The sequence below is a fragment of the Paramisgurnus dabryanus genome, chromosome 13 (genome assembly GCF_030506205.2).
Source record: "Paramisgurnus dabryanus chromosome 13, PD_genome_1.1, whole genome shotgun sequence".
Lineage (NCBI taxonomy): Eukaryota > Metazoa > Chordata > Actinopteri > Cypriniformes > Cobitidae > Paramisgurnus > Paramisgurnus dabryanus.
In genome coordinates this window covers 25,449,113-25,470,450 of record NC_133349.1, presented here as the reverse complement: position 1 = coordinate 25,470,450, position 21,338 = coordinate 25,449,113, and the positions used below count along the sequence as shown (strand labels likewise).

The window sequence follows — 21,338 nt, the reverse complement described above, 5'->3', positions numbered from 1 at the left end:
GAGGGCTACTTTTTGTTTTACTTGTTGATTTTATTATATTTTACTTGTTGACGCGTTGTATCATTGTTTAAAATGTTAACATACATAAAAGTAGCCAAGCTAATATAAAAAGATGTTATAAATAAATATTAAAATTGAGGCTATTAATAGAATGTGCTTTGGCAGGCAACTCACAAACTCCATGTGGGCACCCTGGTGCCCGCAGGCACCATGTTGAAAACCACTAGTTTAGATGTTACAATGAAGTATGTTTGATCAACATTTTTTTTTTTTGTATTTATACAAATCTTCCTCTGCATGTCGGAAAGCCTTTCACACAGCAGTGCCATTCTGATGAATATCAGTAGGCTACTGATGCCCAAAACAGTCAATGTCTTTAATAACATGTCATGTACCTCAGTGTAATACCTTTATGCTGCATATCTGCTCATATCTTTATATAATATATTAAAATGATTCACCCCCTCATATTGCTTTTTTTAATCGTTTGCACTTTTGGATTACGAATCATTTTGGACAACCAAAATAAACATAAGATATGTTGCAATATTTCTAAACACACCCTAAAAACAAACAGTGCTTAATAGCACTAAAAGTAGTTCACTGGCTGTTAATCATAGGGGAACCATTTTAAGTGCCTATATATAGCACCTGTGTAGAACCATTTTGTGCTATATAGAACCATATCTGGTGCTATAGTGGTGCTATACTGTATCATCCCTGATTGGTTCTTCATAGGTGCTATATAGCACTAAAAATGGTTCCTCTATGATTACGAGCTTTAAGTGCTATTAAGCACTGTTTTTTTTAGAGATGTAAAGTATAACAAGGATGGAGAGGCCTGTGATCAGCCATTAGCGTCCAAAACATCCATCATCACAGAGAGACATCATATGCTGCAAAACTGTAATGTCAACATGAGCACACAACATGAGTCACATCAGTGACAGTGTGGCTGATCTCAGGTCAGCAAAAGGCAGGGTTACGATTGTTCACATAGTGATTTAATGAAGCACAGCATAGATGAATGCTTAACTGAAGTCAGTGTGAATGACTTCATTGCTGTTCATCATGTGCATGTGATTCATAAATAAATGCTTGATGTGTAACGCTTTCATATTGACATAAACACATTCAATAATGTTCAAAGAATAATTCATTAAGGTCTTAAATAATAATTTGCATGAACCATTAAAGAAATGGTTCACCCAAAAATAAAAATATAAAAATATATTATTCACTCACATTTCAAGATTTCTTCATCTGTAGAACATAAAAAGTGATTTTCATTGTATAGGAAAAGAACAGCATTAACATTCTTCAAAATTTCATCTTTTGTGTTTTACATAAAAAATTAAGTATTGATCCTTTATAATCATGTCTTGATAATTATAAAGTGTTACTATCTGATGAAATGCTGAGTCTGATGCAACACAGGGTCTGAGAGTCACTCATACATGAGAGTCGCCATACCTCAGTCCTTTTAACATTTCACATACAAATCTGTTCATATCTCACTTTAACATCCATAATCTCACCCTGGCAACCCATCACTAGACAACTTTCCAGAAGTGTTTAATCCATAATTCTCATGGGTCATCTTTCACTCCATCTCTTTCTACACTAGCAGCAAACAGGATTTAATATCTCTGGTCTTACCGTCTGCACACTCTTCATAATACCAATCCAGCTCGTAGTAATCTGCCTCCACAAACCTCTGCATGCTCAGTCTCCTTCAGCCATGAGCTGCAGGCTCTCCCATCCGGCATGTGAGGTCACGCACGCATACACGAACCCACGGCCGCCCATTCTCCCAGACAGCCTGATCTATTGATCTCACGCTAACTACAGTCACCGGGCATGCAGAAAACACAAGGTCAGAGAAGCAAAGACGAACGAAACGCTGCACGACAATCCTAAAATCCAGCAAGAAGGCTGCTGAAACTGCTGTAGTCAAGGTTGTATCACACTCCAGAGGGGCGGGGCCTTCACCACAAGCCAGCCAATCACAGCCGGTTGCATCAGACACGCTCCCATCACTCTAAGCGTTCGTCACAGCCCTCCCCAGTCTCCTCATGTCTCTCTGTTTCCAAGGTGCCTCCCTCTAGAGGGTCGCCATAGCAACTGGCTCTGACTCCAGGCTGTAAATGCATGTGCTCTGTTGCTTTACATTGCCTTCCAACACTCTTCCATTGATCTTTTCCACCAGTGCTTGTTTAGCTGTGATGCATGTGTGAAATCTTTCATTGCGAACTGTACCAGTGATGGCAGGTGTTTTTAATCTGTCCGGCTGCCAATAGCGGCAGCTGACTCTTTGCTATCCACTGTGCCAAGCACAGCTACAAAAATAGGATGGCACACACTTGCCTGCGAATGAGACGTAGCCTTTATGTCAGAGCTCTTCATTAACCACTCAAACATCCCAGTTTTCTTGTTTAGGATAAAGCATTGATCTATTATCCGTTTCATTTATCATGCAAAGGTTCTTAAAGATTACTGTGAATCATCCAATCACAAGCTTGCATTTGTGACTTGTGATGTCATCACCTCGTGCCGTGGACTGATTTAAAGGGGTGACTTTATAAATGCCACCTCACCGGCTCACCAGCAGTGGGCTCATATGGATGACATCATACTGGCTGGATAATGGTTTCGTAGATCTCACCCCATTGGCTGATAATTTTGCTTGTTTTAAGCACAAATTCACTTAAGTTGTATATTTTTTTGTCTAAAAACTAGACTTATTTTCTTAGGTCATTTTGCTCATTAAGTATATTCATCTTGATTTAAGATTTTTTTGATATTTCTACTGAAAACAAGACAAAAATACTAAGTAAGAAAGTCATTTTTTTGCAGTGTAGATGGCTATATATTGACAGTTTCTCTTAAAAAATACTTTTAACCATGTGATCACAAAACATACCACACTGCCTAGTGCCTACATCATGAGAAATTTCGGTTCTAGTGAACCCAAAGCTGTGCCTCAGTTTGAAAAAGTTTTAGGTAATATGTTTAAATCTGCAAAACATCAAAAACAGCATTTTCAAAGACTAATGGGTGACAGAAAGAGTTCTTGTTAAATGCTTAGTAAAGCAATGACCCTCATTTAATTTCAAACTCAAGAAAAGGTCATGACAAAGACACTGAGAATACATGACCCAATGACAAGCAGTGAATGATGGTTGCTTAACAATCAGACCCAGTGTGAATGTTTGCTGTGGCAACTAAACCGAGCGGTCACGTGAACCCAACTGCACATGCACTCTCAGAAAAATGGTACAAATGTTGTCAATGAGATGATACCTTTAAAAAGGTCCTAATAAGTATAATTTGGTACAGATATTTTACCTTTGAGGTACCAGTATATGTGCACCTTTGAGGTACCAATATGCCCCTTTCAGGTATAAAAGTGTATTTTTTAAAGAGGTACCGCCCAGGTACCGAATACAAATTCAATATTTAAGAGCAAAAAATTAGTATGTAAAACAAACCATCTGATTAAACTTCTGCTATACATATATTACAATCAGTTTAAATAAAAACTGTCAGTGTTCAGACAAAACTAATGTGTTTACAATTAACATTTCTAAATGTTTTTTAGAAGATAATAATAAAACAAATGCCTAATGTTTATGTTAAAATTTATGAAATGGTAAAGAAAATTTTACCTTAACGTGAACTATGTAACAAATTTGCTTTAAGTGATTAGTAATCTGGAAATTGGTGCAAAATTGAAAATGAATTTTTTTTCATTATTTACATTTTAAAGGTGCCAAAGAATGCATTAAAATAATCTTTTAAATTATTTTGTGATATCTACATAGCGTATGTGACTTATAGTGCAAAAAATATCTAGAGATGGTTTTACATGTCTATTTACAACCCTAGGATTTGCCCTCAGAATTAAATGGTCTATTATTACACTTTAAAAAAAATCTGTAGAAATTTCAATGTTATTGCAGCTGGGTTGCCGGTAATTTACCGTAGATTTAAATTTATGTTATTTATTGGCAAGAGTTTGTTCAAAGTTAAATAAATTTTAAATATTAACAAGTCTTTATCTTTACAGAATAAAACCATACAATAACAGCCTCATGCAAAGCATTCTGGGAACCAGAAATCATCATCAACCTTTTTCTGTTTTTTGCTCCAGATTTTGTTTCCCAGAATGTTTAGCTTGATGCTGTTTTTTAGTTTTACTCTGTAAAGATAAAGACCTGTAAATGTTTGATGTTCATTTAACTTTGAACAAAATGTTGCCAGTAAAAAACATAAATGTAAATCTACGGTAAGTTACCGGCAACCCAGCTGCAATTTCTACAGAATTTTTTTACAGTGTACCTCATTTGAATGGATCATGAATAATAATGTTGAGCTCTGCTCTGATTGGCTGTTTCTCAGGGCAGCTTCTTTCAGTAGCTCTCTGTGTGTGTAAATAGACCTTATGTTCGAGTCTGTATCAGACAAAGATACAGATTTTGAGGAATAATCAATTGTTTGGAGATTGTTATTGTAATGTTGGGGCGTACATCTCGACTGTAACGTCACAGTTGGTGTTACAGTATGTTGAGATCGGTCTGTTTTCCAGCTGTCTTTTGCATGCACAAGGTTTACATAAGGAAGAGGAAACAACTGGGTTTGAGGCTCATGATGTCATTACATGTACAAAACTCTTATTATTCATCTATGTCTAGATAAATACAGTTTTAAATTCTACGGCACCTTTAAATCCCTGATTTTCTAGACCTTTGTCTGTATGTTTTAATTGTGTCTGTGTATGTGTGAGAAAATGTTAAGATGCAGAACCTCAAGAAAAACAGTGGAAGATAACAAAGAGTACTTACGAAAATATTTGAGGGTCTCCTCGATCTGCTCGGTGGTCAGGTCGAGGGCAGCATCAGGTGAGATGAGGGGTGTGTGGAGCCAGTCGTCGTGGTCATAGCCGTATATAGTGTCTGCTCTCAGCTTATAATGAGGAAGCTGCTCTTCAAGCAAACTGATGATTTCCACCTCAGGAAGATCAGTGCTGTTACACACATCTAAAAGAGACAGAGAGAAAGAGAGTCATTCAATATTTATTCTGCATGTTTACAGAGCACATCTTTCTGAAGAAAAAAGATGAATGTCATTGTAATCTTTCATTGAAGGGGAAATTTCACGAGACTTTTTTAAAATGTAAAATAAATCTTTGGTGTCCCCAGAGTAGACATGTGAAGTTTTAGCTCAAAATACCATATAGACAATTTATTATAACATGTTAAATTTGACACTCTGTAGGTGTGTCGTTTTGGGTGTGTCCTTTTAAATGCAAATGAGCTGATGAAATGCAAACACTGATCGCAATGATGGTGGTTTGTTGCAATTGAAACTCAATTGTGGTGTCAAATGGCACGTATGGTCACCCTACATTAAATATGATTCTGTTTTACTCTGAAATATGTAATATTAAGAGAAAAGATTTGTAAACCTTACTTTATGTTGACTTTAACAAAAAGGTATGAAAATAAGTGATGTGACATGTATGGCTAATTTACACTGACTTATAACTGATATTGACTTTTTATTATACACTTACACCTAAGAAAAATGAAATCTGTCAACATTTAAATTCTTTAAAACTAGAATGAGTTTGTGTCTATATACAGGGCTACTATACAGTATAGCTTACAAACAGCTCAGTTTACTTACATATGTTTGCAATAACAGCACTTTGCACGGCCTATAGTCCTGTATTATGGTATGCTATACTTTATCTAAAATTACTAAAAATATGTTTAAAAATGTAAAGATTTATGAACTCGTTCATTGAAAGACTATAATTACTGTTAAAAATATTTTTTTCCACACAGCAGGCCTATTAAAGCCAACTAAAAAAGATTATAAACAATTGACAACTTAAATGAAACCCACTTTCATTACAAATGTATAAAATGTAATATTGGTTAACTACCCATTTGCAGTTGTTGTGAGTCTAGGCTGCCCTCTAGTGATCTAATGATGAACTAATTTATTGTGTGAGCTCATATCTTTACAAAAGGATTAAAAGGACCTATAAACGGAGCCCATGAATGCTATTGGCAGTCCTTTAATACATTAATATAGACAAACAACAGACAAAATCATTTCTAAAAGTAGGCCTTTAACTTTGTTATGTTAACAATAACTTTGTCATTTCATTTCTCCCATGAATTAAAACTGTATTTAATCGCATATATCAAGCAGCATGTTTCACAGGCTCACCAGAATATTGAACTGTGTCCTATCAGACAGTATGAGGTTTGTCCGCACGACCCCTGTCTTAAAACATCCATTATTGTAATCCACAAACAACTAAATAGAAATCGATGAAATGTTTTGTGGTATACAGCATCAGAGAGTCAACCTACTCATGTGATGAAATAGACGGCGTGGTTTTGTTTAACTAAGCAAAGAGGGTTTAGCCTCTCGAATGGGACCAGTGCTGTGTATACATTACTGTAACAAACAGGATAGAGGGATAGAGAGAGAGAGAGAGAGAGAGAGAGAGAGAGAGAGAGAGAGAGAGAGAGAGAGAGAGAGAGAGAGAGACACTTGGCTAACCATGAACTTCAGACAAAAGTAAAATTAGGCTTTGGGGAAGGTCAAAAAGTTTGTGCCAATGCTGACTATGCTGTTTGAAAGTCATTTTCTTCAAATATAATCCATAACAAACAGAAAACAAAGGCAACAAAATGGTTAAAGAATGACAAACAAACTCCATGTCTTTATACACTAGTCAACATTCGAAGTGGATCAAAAAAGTTTATCAAAGGTGTCCTAAGACAAGAACGCATATTGTCCAATATTTTAAGACAACTTTTATGAAAGGTTTTGATCCACTTGAAATGTTGACTAGTATAAAAGCCTCTAAAAAGGTTTCCAAATTGTTTGATCCTTACATTTCCATGACTTATTCAGCTGTTCATCATTAATGTTTGTGAGTAGGGGTGTTCATTTCAGGTCATTTTCCCGACAGCAGCTTATAACTCATAAGATTTTAACATTAAATTTTCATAAAGTAAACATACAGTTGATGGTCTACGACCCGGTTAAAACAATACAAACATTTTATTTAATTTGAATGTGCAAACAGCAGCAACAGATCAACAACAGAACCAGGATTCATACATTATCAAATTGTCACGCAACATTACATTATCAAAGAGCACGCGATCAGTACAGACGATAAATATACAAAGAGGGCGGATTATCACTTTTTTTATCTAAAGTTAGCATAGTGGCCATTTCTAAAGCAGGACACAATTTCAAAAAGTTTCTCTTTCTCTGTTTGTGCAAAAGAGAGATGTTGGTCAGGGTTTAGAACAGAGAAGGTGTGACGTTGGCGAGACAAACCGCGTCAAATTAAGAATAGAAAAGTGGCAAAATGTCTGTAGGCACGTGTCGACACACCAAATATTTAACAAATATTTTATATATATATATATATATATATATATATATATATATATATATATATATATATATATATATATATATATATATATATATATATATATACACATTTTTAACTGGTAATATTAATCGTCATAAATTCTTACCTCGGTTCACCGGTCGATATGAACATCCCTTGCGAGATATCTAAAACTAAATTTAACGGGGGTTGTCCTTACAGTCATGTGCAATGCAAATGTGCAGTGCAAACAGTGTGCATAGACTGTATAATGTGTTTATCTAGCAAATAAAAAATCTCAGAACAGGTCAGAACCTGTGCTGAAATGAAGACAATGCTACAATATTACAACAGTTTATAAACTTACATTAACTAACTGACATGCAGTTTAGGCTTTTAAACTGACAAGAAGAAACAGCACTAAAAAACCCTGGTTTTTGATCATAAAGAGAAAGCAATGTGTGTGTCTGTGTTGAAATATCATGTCAGTGTGCTCTGGTAAGTGTGTGTGTGTGTGTGTTATACCAGCGATTATTTCAGGCACAGCAATAGTGACAAAAACTTAATGTCCTTCTAGTCTCCTTAACCATTAAACACTGCTGAACACTAGCTGAAGATCTACTACAGACAGCTGCAGACGGGTTTATACTGTAGAAAGTATTTTTGCGATAACTGATGATCCATGTTATCCCAACCTGATTAGAAATTTCCGAAAAGTATTGTGATGTCTTGTGAAAAAGAGTTCACATGCTAAATGTCACACATTTGTTTAATTTACAACATCAATTGTAAAATCAAAACGTCAGTTGTCTATTAATTAACAAAATCAAAACTTTAAAAAACTAAGAAATGGAGTCTGACATTTAAATCCTGCTGTACATCTGCCAGTGATGTTTAAAAAAAAAAAAAAAATGTAACAAACAACTGCAAACTGATAAACTTGTTAAAAAGCAGTAAACCTCCTGATTTAATCTCACAGACTAACCCTAACAACAGATAACTTGGCCTTAACCTTGAAGCGTCGAAAGTCATGCATAGTAAATCTGTCAATCAAAAACAAAGGAGATTGAAAGAGTCCAGTGTAAAAGTTATACTGAAGAGTCTTCATACTCACTCATGGTTCTGTAGCCACGGGCTCTGTGTCTGCTCTTCCCAACTTACATTTTCCAGTAGTTTAGGATTAGACACGAGTCAACGGAGCGAGCGATCACAGGAAGAAGAGAGGGAAAGTGGAAAGACAGGGGAGGAGGCTAACGCGGACACAGCACGGCCATGTCTGGCATGCTGATGATGACACCAGTCACATGGCTATCACTAAACATAGACTGAACCGCCGGCCGGCTTCTACGCTCGTTGTTCCTGTACGCCTGACCCTGGATCAGTTCAGTTTTCTTTGTATAATAAAAAACATATGCGACATACAGTGCTCAGCAGAGAACGGACTGGAGATCAGGGGCTTTGTTGAAAGTGGGTGTGTGTTAGGCAGGAAGTCAAACAGCCTCGGGGGAACCGGCTCAGATAAATCTAGCAGTTTAACAGCTGCTGAAAGGATCTGTTTGTGTTCAGCAACAACGATACATAGATGAATGTTCAAAGAAAAAAAATACATGTTTTATGTAGCAAATATAAATTATAAACTTCATTGCAGTTCAAATTTTTAAAAGAAGAAAAGAGAAAACCAAGATAACGTGTTTAATAAATTGCCATAACTGAGAAAATGACTTTCAAACAGTACAGTCAATAACACAAACTTGTTGACCTTCCCCAAAGCCAAATGCTCATGTCTGAAGTTCATGGTTAGGCAAGACTGTATGCTCGCTCTCGTCTCTCTCTCTCTCTCTCTCTCTCTCTCTCTCTCTCTCTCTCTCTCTCTAGGCACAAGTCAAAAAGAGAATGTCCTGAGCTGGACAGTTCAGAATAGGGTGAAACTTTCACATACAGACCAGACTGACACAACACTGGATCAGTCAGCTGAAACACACACACACACACACACACACACACACACACACACACACACACACACACACACACACACACACACACACGCACACGCACACACGCACACGCACACACGCACACACGCACACACACAATGAATTTTATATTGTACAAACTGTATATTCTATCCCCTATTCCCCCTTCCCTAACCCAACCCCGTTCATAGGCTATATGTTTACATGTACAAAATTTTGCTAATCCGACTGAATTTAATCCGATTGCAAGTCATGACAGTACAGCTTACATGTACCCTAAACATTGCAATCTGATTCAAATGTTGGTTTACCTGTACATTCTTAATAATATGAACCAAATGTCTGCGCAAACGCACAGCCAGGGTTGCCAGTAGTGATAGACCGATATATCGGCCGGACGATATATCGGGCCGATAATTGAAGGTTTTATGTGTATGGGCATCGGCCGATACGTGGCCGGCGTGTTCGCCATTTTTTTCCGACATTAGTTACAGACAGAGTGCTGGAAGCCGCAAGCGATTGCAGGTCATGTGACTAAAAACAACCAACCTTTCCATGACAACGTCAAAAGCTCGACCTCACAGCTGTATCATAGCTGGACAAAGCGAGTTTTTATTTCTCATATTTATGGGGCAGTTTCCTGCACAGGGATTAGACTAGTCCTAGACTAAAATAAATGTAAGAACTGTCCAAACTTATAACATATTTTTTTTAACATATCTTAAAATACATCACTGCCCTGTGTTTTGCCTCAAAATGGACACAAGTAATGTTTTTACTATGGCATGTTTGTTAAAACTAGTTATATTTCCTAATTAAAGTGAGCTCTAGTCCTAGTTTAAGATAATTCCTGTCCGGGAACCACCCCTTTATATATTTGTAGTAGTAAAGTGCTTGAAATCAATATCCTTTGCTGATAGTTCCTCATCGTTGTGGAGAGTGCAGTTCACCTGTTTTTACTATTTGTTAAATATAGTTTTTTAAGTTAAATAAATGTTACTTTTTAAAAATGGAGACTTTTGGAATCATCGTGTAAATTGAGTGAGCAAAAGCAGTATCGGCTCCAATTATCGGCTCAAGAAAATCGGCAGCCTGTATCGGTCATCGGCTAAGGCTGATGAAACAAAAATCGGTATTGGCATCGGCACTGAAAAATCCATATCGGTCGATCCCTACACATGACCCCATTAACTTAAAGAGTAACTTAACCCTAAACCAACTTTTTTTAGTTAATGATCTGTAAGAATGGGGCTTTATTAGTGCTGTATTATGCTGTTCATTGATTTTAGTAACTTTTTTGACATTTGTATATTAAGTGTTTCAATACTACAATATATGGTGTAAAAACGTCTAAGTGCTGCCCTCTTAAGGTTGAACGGTGCTACTGCAGTTGAATTTTCCTATTGGATGTTGGGTCCAAAAAATACCTTGTGACGTAAGCAGATTCAAGCTCACCACACACTTGGTACGAGCTTAGTTCGTCCCCTCTATCTCCGTTGGGATTTGCCCACTTTTCTTGCATTTTTCAAATATTGCCAGTGGGTGGAGTCAGGCTCTGAACAGGGGTTTAGTTACGCTTTAATAATGCGTATTGCCATCACCTTGCTATTGCATGTTTCTGCGACGAGAATTCTGTGATATGTAAATAAGAGGTAAATTTAGGATGTGAACTTAAGCACAATTCTTCTGTGCATATGCACAAGGTATTTTTACATCCGATTTTCGAAAATATTAAGATTTACACATTTAGATGCATACTTTTCTCCTGATGATCGGATCACAGATCGGACTAGAATTTTCATTTTTGGGTGAATAAGTCCTAATTTACTCACCCTCACGTTGTTACAAACCCATATAAACTTCTGTGTTCTAATGAACACAAAGGAAGACATTTTGAGGAATTTTTGTAATCAAACAGATTATGAGCCCCATTCACTTCCACAGTATTCTTTTTTCCTGCTATGAAAGTGAATGGGGCTCATATTCCTCAAAATGTCTTCCTATGTGTTCATCAGAACAAAGAAATTTTTGTAAGAACATGAGAGTGAGTAAATAATGACAGAATTTACATTTTTGGGTGAAATATCCCTTTAAAATGCTTACATGGTGGCTTTTCAATCGGATTGTGCCATTACAAATTGATTATTTGATTACACGTAAACGTTTCTAAAGAAAACTTTCCACATTTGTACATTTTCAATTAAACATCATTAGTTTAAAAAATGTCCACACATAGTAAAAAATGACTGGAATTACTATCTCTGTCTGGTCCCCAAACACTAGACGGTTTCAGCAGTAACAACATAAACAAGCGGCTGTCGTGGTCCGCACGTAACTTCCGGTAAACTCCGCTAAGAATAAATAACAACAAAGTTCTTTAAACGTTGTTTATTTATATAACAAGCAAAAAAACAAAACAACAACACATAGATTACCAAGGAAACCAAAACATTTGTTATTTTCGACAAGGCATTTTTTCAAGAAATTAGTTAAGCAACTAGTCAGACCATAAAAAAAACACAACCGGAAGTAAAGTTCGGATCCAGACGTGTATCGCGTCAGTGCACGTGCGTCATATAGAGATTACACAGGTGCACACAGTTTGAGTTTCTACCATAGCATTATCAAGTGAACGTTCCATTAAATTCTATTATTTTTATACTGAGCTATCAAAATGTTTTTTTGCTTTAACCCTCACCCAAACCTTTTTGCTTTTTTAGATTTTCATTAAAGGGGATATGTAATTCTATTTCATGCATTATTTACAATGTTGGATTCTCATACAAAACATGGGCAAAGTTTGAAACTAGTTTGTTTTCTAATGTTTTCGAGTATGGCTCTGTAAGAAGTCATAAAGGTCATTATTCCTTGTATTGGCTCTTCTCCTGCAAGAGCATGCACACATATTACCAAGAGCACAGAGCACACCTATCAACATGCTTGGAAGTCATTGGCAGCACAAGATTTGCTCAAGAAAGATTTGTCATTTTGGTTTCAGATAAGGAAGTCAACAATGTCACCAAAGAACAGGCACGGATTAACGCACGGGCCTACTGGGCACTTGCCCAGGGCACTGGGCCAGCAGGGGGCCCTGTCAAATTTACTTTGTCTATTAATTTCAAATAAATATTTTAATTTTATGTTCAGTAAAGTTGTGTTAAATATTGAAGAATAATGTAGGTTTTTTTTGCAGTTGCAAAAGTATTAACTAGTAAATAAATCAAATAAATAATTTTAATCTATTGCTGCGCTGTTGAGAGAGACATCTAGAGGCGAGTGAAAAGCATTGCGTAATATAAAAGTCACGCGTAGAAGATAGTTACTCGAAAACCAAAACAAAAATGAGTTTAAAACCACAACCAAGTGGATCAGTGATAAGAAAGCACAAAAGGACAGCTTTTCCTCACCCTGCCAGTCAGCAACTGTGAAGGAGAACGTTCATTTTCTCTAATGGCAAGAGTAAAAAACGAACTAAGACGCAAAATGTGTCAAGGACGTATATTCACTGTCTTTAGGGGCTGGACACACAGCTTTTACGCCCGCGGCCAGCGCATGTTTTCAATTGATTCCATTGGAAACTCTGCGTTTTTCAAATAAGCAAGCAGCTAGCGGGTTTTTTCCGCCCTGAAAACCGGTGTTGTGTCGAACTCAGTTCCCCCTATGTTTCCCTTTAGTGTAGTGCTTTTATAGCGTTTTCATCACGTTACATTTAGAAAGATTAAATATTTGAATTGGTTATACTAAAAAGGCATAATATCATGTATTTTATAATACAATTTATTAAAAATTTCAGTTTTCTATTAGGGTATTTCTTTTAAAATATAGCCTGTCTTTTTCTTTTTTTTTCCTTTACTGGTTGTTTTAAAAATGTAATGTTTGCATACATAATTAAATAAATATTATACATATAATATGATTCATACTGTAAAAATAATTGACTTACCATTAAGAACAATACAGATACATTACAGAAATGCACACATATACATCTCAGTAGCCATTAAAACTTTAAATATATAAATAATAAAACTTATAACGTGATAAAAACGCCATAAAAACACTACACTGAAGGGAAAAATAGGGGGAACATAGGGGGAACAGACTTCGACACAACACCGGCGCTCTGGGTTTTTTCAGCACTGAGCGCTGAGAGTTCAAACATATTCAACCTTGAGTGAAATCTCCGCTCGTCAATGTCAGTTCTCACACGGCCGTCCAATTACAGCGGAGGAGGGGCGGGACATTACCACAGCAACCAACAGCTGAAGTATCACAGCTACCCAAGCGCTCGCCTGAAAAACAGCTGGCATTCGGCGTCCTCAAGGCATTTTCAGCCGTGTTTAAAAGTTTTGCCGTGTCCAGCCCCTAAATGCCTGTGGTGAACGACTGTTACACATGAAATGTAATGAAATGTCTGCTAAATGTAGAAATGTAAAATATTTATGGAATTTTCTCCTGTGATATGATTTGGAGAGGTCAGAATCTTTTTGATTGAGTATGTTTTACAGTATGATGTATGTTGACAGATACTGGTAAGATATAAATAAACCAATTTGTGGTGTGAAAGTACAGAATATTGTGTGCATTCTCTCCCCGTGTATTAGTGCCATTGTTAATCCATTGTTAAGATGGGGCATACAGGCAGAGGCGAACCAACACTTGAGCCCTGTGCATACAGGTGCAACGCTGTTGCCCAAAAAATTAGTAAAGGGGGCCTTTGAGACATCCGTGCCCAGGGCACATCATCACCATAATCCGTCCCTGCCAAAGAAGTGTGTTTTTGGTTGTTAGGGAAATATACCTTGTTCAGGTTCCCAAAGCACCCAGCGTTAAGGAAACAGTTAATGCGGTTTGATTTTCCAGGGCAGGAAGTATGTTTGTTTGATCCCGGCATTTCAGTGATGAATGTTTTATAAACAAGGCCCAGTTTGACGGTGAAGATTGTTTAAAACTGAAAGATGGAGCAGTCCCAGCAATTAAAGATCCCAGATGAATAGGAACCGCAGGCAATAAGTAAAATTACATCAAATGTCTGTGTGACTCTTTAGCTCTGATCACGGCACACCTCCAAGAGCTTGTCTGTTTTCGGAAAGCAGCGGTACAGCTGTGTCTTTTATAAATCTGATAAAACTAAAAACTGTTCAGAGATAAGAAGGATGCAATACTTCTCTATATGTACTCGAGATTAACATCAGATTGGGATAAACTGTGTGTGTTTGTTCACCTTTAAAGGTCCATTGTGGGTTTTTAGCGGCATCTAGTGGTGAGATGGCAAATTGCAACAAACCTCAATTTCAAAGCACATAGAAACGCTACGATAGCTGACACAGGAGAAAAGTCGCCTGAGAAAACATAGGCAGGGCTCCAGACTAACTTTTTTCACTAGGAGCACAGTGGCCCCCAACTGAAAATTTTAGGGGCGCAACCAGAAAATTTAGGGGCACACACCATAAATCAACATGCTAACCAAATATTCACATTTCTACTAATTTCCACTGTATTACTAATAAATACTTGACGATAGATGCAGAAATTACAATGTGATGTTTCAAATTCAGTGTCACAATTTATTGTGCACTTTTGGAAAAAAAGGTCAAATTTACTGGTTGCACATGTGCGACTGGATGTAAAATTCAATGGCACACTCTCAAATTTTAGGGGCAAAATGCCACCATTTGGGGGCAGTCTGGAGCCCTGATAGGGACAAAATGCGCTCTGTAGAGCAGTTTGTCCGTTTGGGGCTACTGTAGAAACATGTTGGTGATTTCCATGTATGGAGACCCAAGGTATGTTGACAAAAATGGCTCATCCTAAGGTAATAAAAACGATACAATTCTGTAAGGTCTTTATACACTACTGATAATATAGTTATGAATATAAGATTACATTTCTGTTAAGAGATCCTTCTAAAAGTCCCACACTGCCCCTTAACATTATTTTGGATGTTTTTAAGCTAATTTTCTATTGACTGTTCTGCATGATGTAGATGCCCAACACACATTTATAGACTCAAAGTCCAGTAATGATCTCTCTCTGTCTGTCTCTCTCTCTCCAAAACAAACAAACAAACAAACAAACAGCCCCTATACTCAATCACTTTATTTACCTTTAAAGGTCCAGTTTTTCCTGTGTTTTTGAAGCTATGATTGGGTTTAAGGTGTGCAATATAACGTGTTTATGTCTCCTGTGTGAAAAAACAATGTATTTTTTAAACAATTTACTTATGTCTATACCGCTGTTTTCACTGTCCTGAAAACGGGCTGATGTCTTTCTTGTTCTATGAAGTCCCTCCTTCAGAAATACGTATCGAGTTCTGATTGTGTAGTTTGTTTAGTGTGTTGTGATTCGACAGCAGCTTAGCTTAGCAGAGCCATTTGAGCTTAGCTGGTGACTGACAAATTCCTGTGGGCGGAGTTTAGTTAAAAAATATTGACATCATTTAACCGGGAAGTAGAAGGCTGTAGTCCAAACCGGCCATTCGTTGTTGGCTTTAAAAGGCGAATTCTGTTAAAAATATATATCTCTTGGCTAGGGCTGAACGATACATCAAATTTTCATCGTCATCGCGATATGAACTCACGCGATGAACACATCGCAACAGACAGCCTTGACGCGATGAATGAAGGGAAAACGATAAGCGCATGTAACATACGTTTGACCTATCACGTTTAGTCCTGAAGACATGGTTTGCGCGTTCATGCTATTAGGCCAATCAGGGGAACCCCTAAGTCAGCTATGCTCAGATTGATTTGTGAGGTGTCAGTTGCGACGCTGTGCCTGTTAGCAAAAACGATGGCGGAGGAAGGAGAGAAGAGTGATGAAAATGTGTTGTCAGACGAAGACCTTGAAAAGGTGTTGAAAAGGAACAGCACTTCAGCTATATCATGGAATTATTTTGGATTTTGGAGAGATGACGCCGCAAACACAGGTACTGTGGAAGCGGTGATTCACATATTGCGTCTATTGCGCGCTCAAGTTCATTATTTCAAATGTAGGCGCGCAGTATGTGCGCTCTGGAAGCGCCGTGGTCACGACTCACACTTGTTTTTTCAAAAACATTTTTACTTTTCAGAATGACACAAGCGCAGCGTGCAGGTCATGTGACAATAACCTACGTGTCTAGCGTTTTCCACGTGTTTTTAGGCGCGACATGTGAATGGCCCCTAAAACATGAAAAATATAAAATATTTATCGCAACTCACATCGTCATCGCAACATTAAACAATGTCATCGCACATCGCAACTTTTCCTCACATCGTGCAGCCGTACTCTTGGCATTGAACTTTGAGCTTTATCATTTTGCCGGTATTATTTATGCTCTAACAGCAACATTACACAGTAGGTAAAGTTTGAAAAATCGGATCAAGAAAAACGGGACCTTTAAAGATTTAGCAAACACTTTATCCAGTGTAATTTAAAATTAAACTTGCCCATGCAGATTCAAACCTGCAATTCAGCCGAATATCTAATAGAGAACATAAATCACATAAATCACAGACACACATAATGTACATTACAAACTTACAGCACTTACAAAGTACATTATAAAGCTAAAGCATCAACAAAGTATACCAGGATTGCTATATTACAGTAAGTCTATTAGGTATTGTTAAAGAGGTGGATCTCTGCCTACAATTAAAAACTTCAATTAAAAACTCTTTAGAAAAAGACACTGGTAATACCTAATAATAAGACAATACCTAGGACACATGCTGCGGACATGCTGACCCACGTGTGTGCGTGTGTGTGATGCGATGCAGGTTTTAAAACGTATTCAAAACTGTACTCTGAGGTGTTGCTTGTTGTAATGAGTTACATTTAAAGTGGTATGGTGCGCACAGCGTTGCCAAACTAAATACCAGTGTTACATCACCATAGTGATGATGGTCAAACACAGCCTCTGTTTTGGGAAATCTGAGATTATCTTTCCTGTGAGTCAAACTCAGCCTGCTGCAACAGATACATCAAAGTAGTACACTAGTCAACATTTCAAAACCTTTCATAATTCTTATCTTACAATTCTGAACAAGTCCTGCTCTTGTCTCAGTACAATTTTGATCAACTGTTTTGATCCACTTCACATGTTGACTAGTGTAGTTTGAAAGTGGGTCATAACGGCCATCGCCATCAACCCTGGACATCCACAAGATGGCAGTGTGCCACGATACTGTGTCCAGTGAGTTTAAAGAAAAGTAGGTTACATGACCTAAAGCTTTTCATATGTTAATGAAAGGCCTGTGGCTTTACCAAACACTCCCCTTGACATTTCACATAGCCTACTGTATATGAAAGCAAAACATGCAGTGTGGGGGCTGAGATGATGATGATGTCACTCATTCACTATCTGCTGTGTGCTTAGGGAAGGAGGAATTGGTTACTGAAACCCAAACCACAGCAGCAATCATTAGTAATGGATCACGGGTCTGTCTAACAGAATATAGTGTCGGTACAAACATGCAACACTGGCATTTATACTTTGAATTTGATTTTGTTAGACTTAAAGTGTTAGTTCACCCAAAAATTTATATTCTGTCATCATTTAATCATCGTCATGTTGTTGTAAACCTGCATCAGTTTCTTTATTCTGTTGAACACAAAAGAAGATATTTTGCTAAATGATTGTAACCAGACAGTTGACGGTACCCATTGACTTCTATAATAGAATACATAAATGCTATGGAAGTCAATGGGTACAGTACAGTCAACTGCTTACCATTATTTATCAAAACATCTTCTTTTGTGTTCAACAGAATAAGGATCTATTAAATCAGTAAAACAACGAATAGCAATGTTATTTTGCCAGCAACTGTAGTTAAGTGGTACATTCTTGTAAGAAGCGTAGGATGTGTTATTTTAGTAGCAGGACATGGCAGCCTAGTATCTTGATTCCTTATTATGCAAATTCAGACAGTGTATGTGTGATAACAGCAGAGGAAATCAAAAGGGCCTTGAAAAGATTATGTGACAGTCTGAGAAGTATTCTGCAGAGATAAAACCAACACATTCAGCCCAAAAAAAACAATGAAAAAATACAAATCAATGGTTCACACAAATCAGCTTGGTTTTAGTTGCTCAGACTGGACTGTTAGCTGGTATAAGAAGACATTTTGGACACAGCTATTCAGATTGAGAAAGCACAAGCATGTTGCAACTTTGAGCATTGTGCTTAAGATGCAGTGGTATCCAATTTCAAACAGCTTCAAATATATTTTTTATTGCCATCTAATGTCAGTTTAATCTTGTACTTTTTCATTCTTTCTTATCTGTTGCTTAAGCAGAGCAAATAAATTAATCCATTAATGAAAAAATCCCAAAACATTTTCTTGTAAAAAATGGAATCGTAATCGTCTATTAAAAATCATGATCTGTGCATCAAGTATTATGTCTAGTATAGGCTGCTACACTAATATACCCAAAATACACAAAAATGTATGTGTGCTTAAAGGTGCAGTGTGTAAATTTTTGTGGCATCTAGTGGTGAGGTTGCGAATTGCAACCAACGGCTTAAGGGCTCGTTATAGTTGTGGTCCTACGGCGTAGCCGCGACGGGGTAGGTTCTGCGTCGGTTTTCATTTATACTTTTGTGTCGTCCTCCGCGTCGACGTGCAAACTTATGCGCAAACCGCTGGTAGGCAGTATCCACGCGTGTAACCACAGTAGCAGCGTGACCGTCAGAGAAGAAGAAGCTTGGCAAGTTAACCCGCAAACGAAGAAGAAACAGCAACTTTTTGTGTATGATTTGAGAAGACCAGCAATGATGGAAGTAAATAAAGAGCGACTTTTGTTGCAGTTTGAGTTAAATCTCTCTTCAACTTGGCTCATCTTTGTTTTCACCGTCACAAACGGAAATACCTATGATGCGTAGATCTGACGCGCTGTTCAAATTTTTGCGAGGTACGCGTCAGGCTACGCAGAGCTACGCACAGGCTATGGATAGTACGGTAGCCGTAGCTACGGCGTAGAACCTACGCACGACTATAAATCGGGCTTTAGTCCACTGCTCACCTCTCGCTTTTGAAACACATAGAGATGCTACAGTAGCCGCCACCAGACAAACATGTCATCATTGGAGACAACTTAGTAAAAAAAAGTTTGTCCGTTAAGGGCTTTTGTAGAAACATGGTGGCACAAAATGGCGACTTCCATGTAAGGGGACCCTCAGTATATGTAGATAAAAATGTCTCATTCTAAGGTAATAAACACATAACGGTTCATTATGAAAGGTCTTTATACACCCCTGATAATATAGTTTTGTATATTATGTTGCATTTCTGTCAAGAAATCGTTCTAAAAATTACACAATGCACCTTTAAATAAAGCTTTTATATGCAAGTTATATAAATTTGGCCAAATACTGTTCCCCAAGAATATGATCCTAAATGAGACTGGATCAGAATGCATTATATAACACACGCCATGGTCTTTTTTAATTAAAGATGTAACTGATCAGGACAGTTTACATAAAAAAAGACATGAACGTAATGCACGCACGCTCACTTATTAGTTACACAACTACTGGTCCATATAGTTAAGCAGAGAAAATCCAAATCCAAAAGCTCACACAAAAGTGTCTCTAGGGAGCAACAGGAAAAACGCTTCAGGTTTAAAGCTTGTGCCAAAAATTCGGTTACACTTGCCAATTACGTTTATTTAGTGTTAAGCAACTCTAATGAATGCAATACAAGAAGTAACCCTACTGAAATGTACTTGTATGGTCACAGGCAATATATAACACACGCACGCACAAACACTTTTTTGGGGAGCTTGAAAGCACAACAAATGGATTAAGAGTCTTTTACCCAATGCAAATGCATAGGTCTATACAAACTCCATTTAAACGTTGCAGTTAAAGCTTGTTTCAGTCCACATGATATACCACCAATGTAACAATAATTTTTCAAAAACATAAAAAAAAAATTCATGCAAAATGCTTGAATTTTTTTTTTTTGTTGCAATGAAGTATACATTTTAATATCCTTATTTGATAACATTTTACTTGTGTTTCATGCACAAGTAAAAGGAGTGCTGAACCAAACATGCAATGCATCAACTTAGCATCACACTTAAAAGGCCAAAAATAAACCCAGAACCAAAAAAGAAGCATGAAGCTGCTGCAGTGCATTCTGGGTAATGAGAGTCATCACGATCTGTTAATCGTCAGAGCAAAGCAACTTTACAACACTGAAGCAAAGATAAGTTTCCATAAAACGTACACGGCAGCTATTTTTAACAGTCTGGGTGGAAAACTACTGAGTTTATGGGTCAGGTCTTTTCTCAACTTATAATAAAGGGTCTCGTTTTGCCTAAAAATAACTGAATTTACTACTTTAACACCAGATTCTTTCTAAACATTAAAAAAGGCAAGAAAATGTGAATTCCTGACTCAGGACTTGGATCAGTTAAATTTGCTAGATATAATAAAGTTTACAGAGCTATAAAAACATGAGGTTAATAACAGCACAGATCTGACATCAGTGTTTGCTTGTTTTGACTGGCACAGTAAAGAAACTTTAATAAAGTTTATGCAAACTTTATGACTATGGAAGTGCCCTAGTTTCAGAAATGATGGAGTCCAGACTGGGCGGTGTGTAGTTCTCAATGCATTACTCATGCTGAATTACAGCAGAGTTAACAAAAAAAATAATCTATATAGCTCAGTGCATGTCTATTCTGTACATTTTTACATGTCTTACTTAGTTTATACCACTATATACTACATACTACCCGTTTACATTCTGTGACATTATCTGTTTAACATTTCATTGCTTTATAACTCTCCAACTATGTGCAATACATTGTCATGGTTCCCACACCTTAGGGCGGATTCACATTTGGTGCGATTTCCTGGTCCGAACCAGAGTTCAATTGCTCCCCCCTCCCCATGCCCCCCATGGACTGTGTTCACATATTATTTTTGCATCCGAACCGCGGTA

The 21,338-nt window shown here is 37.2% G+C and overlaps 1 protein-coding gene across 6 annotated transcripts in view; it reads right to left on the bottom strand.

Moving 5' to 3' along the window:
• The window catches only part of trak1a (trafficking protein, kinesin binding 1a), a 54,285-nt gene that overhangs the window by 30,833 nt on the left and 2,114 nt on the right, over positions 1-21,338 (bottom strand). The window contains exons 1-2 of one of the 6 annotated variants that reach the window (XM_073811657.1): positions 8,544-8,762; positions 4,845-5,039 (exon numbers count right to left, since the gene is read on the bottom strand). In XM_073811657.1, coding sequence (XP_073667758.1) covers positions 4,845-5,039; positions 8,544-8,547 — 199 coding nt within the window. In that variant the 5' untranslated portion in view covers positions 8,548-8,762. Of the gene's footprint in view, positions 1-1,659; positions 2,032-4,844; positions 5,040-7,577; positions 7,635-8,543; positions 8,763-21,338 lie in introns of those variants that run through there. The other 5 variants (XM_073811663.1, XM_073811660.1, XM_073811661.1 and 2 more) reach the window with 5 other exon arrangements.